General features: G+C 23.3%; 2 protein-coding genes across 2 annotated transcripts; one reads left to right on the top strand and one right to left on the bottom strand.

Moving 5' to 3' along the window:
• On the bottom strand, positions 1–521 carry AAJ76_1410006567 (hypothetical protein; the record flags this gene model as incomplete). Its single annotated transcript, XM_024474055.1, has 1 exon — positions 1–521. A coding segment is annotated over one exon (521 nt), but the record flags the coding sequence as incomplete, so codon positions are not given.
• Positions 522–5,842: 5,321 nt separating this feature from the next.
• On the top strand, positions 5,843–6,058 carry AAJ76_1410001245 (hypothetical protein; the record flags this gene model as incomplete). The annotated part of the gene is made up of 1 exon (XM_024474054.1): positions 5,843–6,058. One exon carries the CDS (start codon positions 5,843–5,845, stop codon positions 6,056–6,058), a length of 216 nt encoding a protein of 71 aa, XP_024329751.1.
• Between the last annotated feature and the right edge of the window lie 1,029 nt (positions 6,059–7,087).

Raw genomic sequence — 7,087 nt, 5'->3', positions numbered from 1 at the left:
TATTGCTCTTGTATTAAATCATTTTGGTTTTTTTGTAATAATAAATGAGTATCATTATTCCAAAATCTATTTAAGTAAGAATGTTCTGATATATCAGTTCTACTACTGGTTGAGGTTTTGAAACGTTTTGTGTCATTTCTTGATTCTTCTGACGCACAATGGCGTTTTTTAGATGCATACTTAATAACTGTACTTCTTGTAAAGCTGTGTGCCACTAAATCATTAGTTGCAGTTGTTGAGGGCGAAAAATTAAATAAACCATAATCAGCATTTTTATGTCTGCTATTATAATTTTTACCTGTACCATCTGTTAAAAAATTAGAATTAAATTGAATATCATTCATATATTCAACTTCTGTTTTAGTCGATTCTTGACTTTTTTGTTGTAACCTTTCATGTTCACATAATTCTTTGTTTTCAGATGCTCTTGAAATATCTGCTTTATTTATTCTTAGATCTAATGGTAAATTTTGATCTAATATTTGTGTTGAACAAAAAACTTCCTGCAACCAAAATAACATTTAACGGTTAAGATATTTTAAAAATTTATCTAAATTTAAAATTAAAATATCATTCTGTATTAAATTAAGATATGATAGAATAAATTCAATATGTTGCATCTCATTACGATCAAAAAAATTAATTATTAAAAAAAATTTTAATTAAACTAATTAAAAATTTTAATAATCAAGAGAAAATTCTGAGTAAAATATTTTAAAGTAAAAAAAATAATGACAGAAATGTGGAATGGATAATTAATTGACAACAAACAAATTTAATAGAATTGAGATCTAGGTCTTAATAATATTGGTTCTGGGAATTATTTTGTACAGACTGAGCTTTGAAGAAGAACGCTTTTTAGTACAATTTATATTTTATTGATAATATATTTATAAACTACCTCTTTTATCTATATAATATTGTTATATAAGTTAGCTTAATTTTGAAGGAATTTAGCTATTTTACTTTTTATTTAGGAAACTAATATTCTACTAGAATTAGAAAGCTTAAGATGTCAACCTCTCTTCACTACCATTTATCGGGCCAATATCGTACTGACTTTTATAATCAAAGAAAATGCTTTTTAAAATTTTTTTTACTATTATTTATTAGATGTATGTTTCTTTCCTGGTTGAAATTTTAAGTTATTTCTTATGGCTCTTGTTCTAACATTAAAATTACAAAGAATTATTTATTTTTAAAGTTAAACTAATATATCCACTTTAATTTTAATTTAATGCAAATAATTATTAAGATTTTTTCTCCCTCGTTATTTAAACTCCAATTTTAAAAAAAATTTTTTTAATATGTAGGGTCAAATATTGATGTAAATGTATCCTATCTCAATTTTTTTATTAAGTGTTTTTCAAACTTAATTTTTATTTTCTGTGCTATTTTATGTTATAAGGCTTGTTTAATATCTTTAAGAGTTTTGTCTCTTTATTACAATCTTCCATGTTCATCTTACTAAAATTTCTTCGTTAAATACATGCAGTGTTCAAATTCAACTGTATGTTTCGGCATCGCTAAAAAGTTATACCTTGTATTTTTTATATTATTAATAATCTTTTTAAAAAAAATAAAAATTTAAGATTTTGTTTTTAGATATTATTTTTTTTTGTAAACCATTCATTAAATATTTTAATCATTATTTGTGAGTGTATACTTAAATAATAAATTAGGTAGTATACGTAAAGTATATTATGTTATATGATTAATTTATAAAGAAAATGTCTATACGGTGCTTATAAACTTTGCTGTAATTAATAAATGGTTTTTAGATTCTGTTATATTTGAAATAAAAAAAAGAATCTATTTTTTGATCAAGTCCCTTAGGCTCCTTGTTTTTAAATCAAATTCTTAAAAAAATCCATAATAAATGGCAAATAAGATGAAATAGGTGACAGAGATGCATGTAAAAGAAAACATTTAAATATTTTTTAGATAAGGCTTCCAGACGCCCCGGTGAGGTGTTTTTAGAACCCAATTTAAGTAATTTTACAAATTCGACCTTTTGTTATATAATAATTCTTTTAATTTCTAAAATACGTTCAGTGTCTTATTAACTACAGTGTAATTATATTTATTATCTCATAAAACTGTTTTTCTTTCAGGTCCCGGCAGTTAATATGTTAATATGCATTTCAACGAACATTCCTAATGCCAAATGTAAATTTTATTGTAAATATCAATGAGTTTCTATCTTTTGTCTTTAGGTTTAAGAAACTTTGTTCAATAAAAATTAGTTCTTGTATAATTCAATTAAATCGCTCTATTCTTCCGTGTGACTGATGCTAAACTAGGTAGATAGTATAAATTTTAATAGCGTCTTTTCTTGCACAATAATACTTCAGTTCTTAAATTTTCTAATAACTGGTCAAAAATAAAAATTTGAATCTTTACATTCCTATAAACTTTAACTAATTTTTTGCTGCTATTAATCGTTATTGTGATCCTAAACCGCGCATTCCTAGAAAAATAATCAGCTGCTATAATAATGTTAATTTCTTTGAAATTCCAAATATATTAGCAGTTGAACTTTCCACCAAATTTAATACAATAACAAAGTTTTCTCTCTTTTTGGACTGTATTTCTTGCATTTTAAGCACATATTGAGTTTTTTTTGAGGTCGTAACTATTAATGCTATTCTTTTACAACTACGACATACTGTGCACCTATTTAACATGCTTTCTCAATAAGTTTCCGTTTTTTTATCATTCATCTCAATCAAATTATTATTTGAAGTATTTATTTTTTAATATATATCATATAAAAGAGTCCAAATGCAACATCAGAATATTTAGGATGAATTATCGTATAGCTATGCACTCGATTTGTCTATGTACTTTTGTATTCATAAAGATATTATTTTTACTCGGTTAAATCTTACAACATAATGATTAGTTATTACTTTAAATTCATATCAGTTTATAAAATATCTAAATTTTCCATTTTCCATAAAACATTCACATATTCTTTCTCGCCAATACTTTAATTTTATTCAACAAAAATTTTCTCGGGGTAAATGCAATTAAGTTTAGTACACAATAGCTTTCCTGTGATAGTTTTACACAAGGTCCTAAATTTTATGCATCTATCCCTTAAATGTGTGGTTTGTCATAATCCGGCTGTTTAAGAACGTTATTTGACACTACAATTCTTTTTAAGACGTTTTAAGAGAGTCTAATTCCTATCTCAAACTAATTTTATTTCGTTTTGTACCGTCATATCGACAACCATAATTTTTTTGCGCTCAGGAAGAAATTTTTACTAAAAACAAAACAGCCCAAATTTTTTTTGGTGAGCTCTAATAAGTAAGATTTATAAGATTACTTATTAATTATTTCAAGGTATATTTGATTAATTTTTATTATATGATATCAAACCATCAAGAAAAGTATTTTTTTTTATTTTACTATTTATCTCCTCATATTATTAAATTCATACACCCACAATTTATCTAAACCTTCAACTAATAAATGTTATGTTATTCTTTTCGATAGCTAAAAATGATTTTGTCATTAACAAACAGAACAACCACATCTATTTATTTATGCAAACATCATCAATAAACCTTTTAAAATGGCTCAAAAACTTTTGTAACAAATCAACATGATATTTCATTTATACATAAAAAATTTTAAAATCCAAAAGTTGGTTTTAATTATTTTCTTACTACTTCTATGTAGTAAAACACATCTTATAAATTTAACTTATAAACGTATATTTTGACATGAAGGTTTGAAAAAATTTGTCGACATTTAATAGCAAATAACTGGAAAATTTTGGCAGTTTATTTAAAGATACTAATTTTGTGATTGCCATCGCCAATTTGTCAGATTAAATTACAAGTCTTAAAATTTTTAATCATTTTGATTTAGACTTTCTTGTATATTTTTTCATCAATAAATCTGTAAAAAATTACAATTTTTTCTCATAATTTCATAAATATATTATTCTTCTACAATTTTACTTTCTTTTACTTTATACATTTCATAAACTCTATTTTTTATGATATTGTTCAAAATCTATTTTAAGAATGTTTATTAATAAATATTTTGAACTTCTGCACCATTGGTAAGATACAAAACTTAGATTTGCTGTCTTTTCATAAAAATAATCTAAACAGATATTTAATAATGAAAAGTTCTTTTTCTGAACATTTAAAAAGTTTATTTCTTTTTACTACTATAAATTTTCAATTAAAGCTCAGCAATGGCTGCTTTATTGCTTATAAAACTATAGTATGCAATTAAATCAAACATTATGTAAAATAAAAACCTTAAATATAAATAAACTTGCTTTTATTATTAATACTCTTGTATCATTTAATCATCCTCGTTTAAACTGCATAAATATTCTTAAATCTTAACTGCCTTCTTTTTAATAACAGTTTTAACAATGTGCTAATCTCTATCTTAATGATAGTAAACATGTTATTTATTCTCCTTAGATGAAATGTGTATTTTTTGTAGCATCATATTTTCAACTTTTCTTTCTATATCTACAATATTTAATAAAAATATTTGAATTTTTTATTGTCTTGACAAAAATAGTCGTATTTTGATAAACTTAAACAAAGCTCTATTTCTTTATATTTTTCCTAGATCAGTCTTCCGATGTTTGCCAAACAAACATTTTTTAGATATTATCAAAATTTACAGACATATTTTATTCCCTTTATTTTAAGTATAGATCTTGTAAAATTTATTACTGCAATAAAGTCTCTTTATTGCTAAATAATTCAATATTTTAAATGTTAGAAAATACTTTTTTTTCTTTATTCGCTTACAATGCCAGTTTACTATTCTAACTATTAGCTTTAGTTATAAAGTAATCATCAGTCCTGTCTTAAAGAAAATATATTAAAACTAAAAATTAAGAATTGCCCTGACCAGCTTCTCAAAATATTTTCTTTTCTAACCTCAAATTTCATATTCTCAATGATGAAAATTTTATTCAAAAATAGGGGCTACTAAAGCTTAATTTTTAGAATTCAAAATCTACAATACTATTAGAGAACCCTTGGTTTTCTGTAAAAGAATTAATCCGTACAGATATTAAACAAAAAAATTATTAAATTCATTTTAAGTAAGATATATGCTATAGAAAAATTACTCTAATACTTATTAATGAAAATTTCAATAATGACTTAAATAAATCAATCACTATAGTACTAAATTAAGATTATATTTTTTACTACTTTTAACATTTCAAATTTCATTTCTAAAGTGTTTTCTATATGTTCGCAATGTTTATTTTTGGTAAATCAGAGTTTTTCTCCGAATTTTTTTTATTTAATGAAAAATGAAATTTATGGCCTCTTATTTTTTTGAGTTTTTTCATTTGTGTAATTATAAATTGCACCCTTTCTATATTATATACCATTGTTTATAGTTAAATATTTGCATTATGTTGTTTTATGATTTATAGCTACACCTATTTCAGTTTCAACAAATGCTTTTAAACCTTCTTTCTTTATTTTTTGTAGAAACAGTTTTATAAGTGTTTTGTATTGCCACAAAAAAACAAAAAATTAACACAGATGTTAAATTAAAATAATTTATATTTAAAGCTTATAACAAATAATTTTTTTAATAAATCTATTTAACGAGAAAATAATTATTTTAAAAGTTTTAAAGTATTTTTAAAAGTATCTTTATCAACAAAAAAATAATGTTTTGTGCTTTAAGTACTGAGTATTTAACAATTTTTTGCAAATAAGAGACAAACAAAATTTATTGCATCCACACTGTATTCTTTAATAACATCTTGTGGTATTAATTACCACCAGGAATGTTTCTCCGTTTTATAAAAAATTTAATGTAAATAAAAATTTTTATGGGTCCCTTAATGTTTTTCAGGATGAAACACAAGTACATACCAAAGCAGAATAGAACCTCCGGCCATTTGAATTCATCCAATAATGATCAATCTAAGCGCGTATTCAATAGACCCTATCTAGTGCTAAGATCCTATTTTCATCAGCAAGAAAGTGTAATAGAGAACTTTGTGTCCACTAGCCAGCTCCCTGTCAATATTTTCACACATCTATAAATATACATTTTTTATAAAATATTTTTTAATATAAAATCTAATGATTTAAAAATTTAATTTTTATTTAATTGTCAAATTTATCAAAGAGTACATAAAAAATTTTTTTAACCAGATTCATATTTTAAAACTTCTAATAGAAGAAACAACTTACAGTAATATTAACAGATAAATATAATCTTTTGTGTAAAAATTGATCAAAAAATTCGTTAATTACATATCTTTTATGATTATTATGTAAATGTAAAACTTCTAATGCGAGTAGGTCGGGGTAACTGCCTCGTTTTGAAATGGGTTTATAAGTAACTTTTATAAAATGACCTTTATTGGTTACCATGTTTTTCTTATTGATATTTGAATAATCTTTCACATTAATTTTTTTTGTATTCTTTTTTTGAAAATTTTATTTATGAAATATAAAATTCTAGAAAATTCATAAAATTAAAATCAATTATTCACAGGCATACAATTTAAACTAAAAAAATTTCTTTTGATGTATTAGTTAAAAAATTGTCGATTTTGTTATGTATATTTGAACAATACAGTTAACTACACTCTCTAATTTTAACAAATAACAAAGTTTTAAATGTATTTATCTACATGTACAATTTTTTGTATGTTATGGATAACCATAACATGTTTTTTTGCATTAAGTTGCGACATTAGAAACCATGTTACAAATATAAATCTGATTAAACATTAATTTTGAAAAATAATTGGTTCGTGTTTATTTATTTTAAATTTATCTAAAACAAAAGCTATAAATAGATAAAAATTAGCTATCCATGGAACTAAATAGACGTTATATAAAAAATCTTTTAATTTTGGTAGTTTAATCGAGTACTATCTAAAGAATAATACACTACCAGCTATTTCCGACAATGTATTTAATATCTTTTATGAAGTCAATAAGACACAGTGTGATATTTTTTTAACATTATCATAAGCATTTTTTCTTTACTAAAATTAATTATGTCAAGATCTTAATTTTAAATGTGTTACGGCTACAAAAATTTACATTATTTAATTTTG

The sequence above is a fragment of the Vairimorpha ceranae genome (genome assembly GCF_000988165.1).
Source record: "Vairimorpha ceranae strain PA08 1199 chromosome Unknown NODE_141, whole genome shotgun sequence".
In the NCBI taxonomy this organism is placed as follows: Eukaryota; Fungi; Microsporidia; family Nosematidae; genus Vairimorpha; species Vairimorpha ceranae.
The sequence above is the reverse complement of the archived record's forward strand: the minus strand, read 5'-3'. Positions and strand labels throughout refer to the sequence as shown.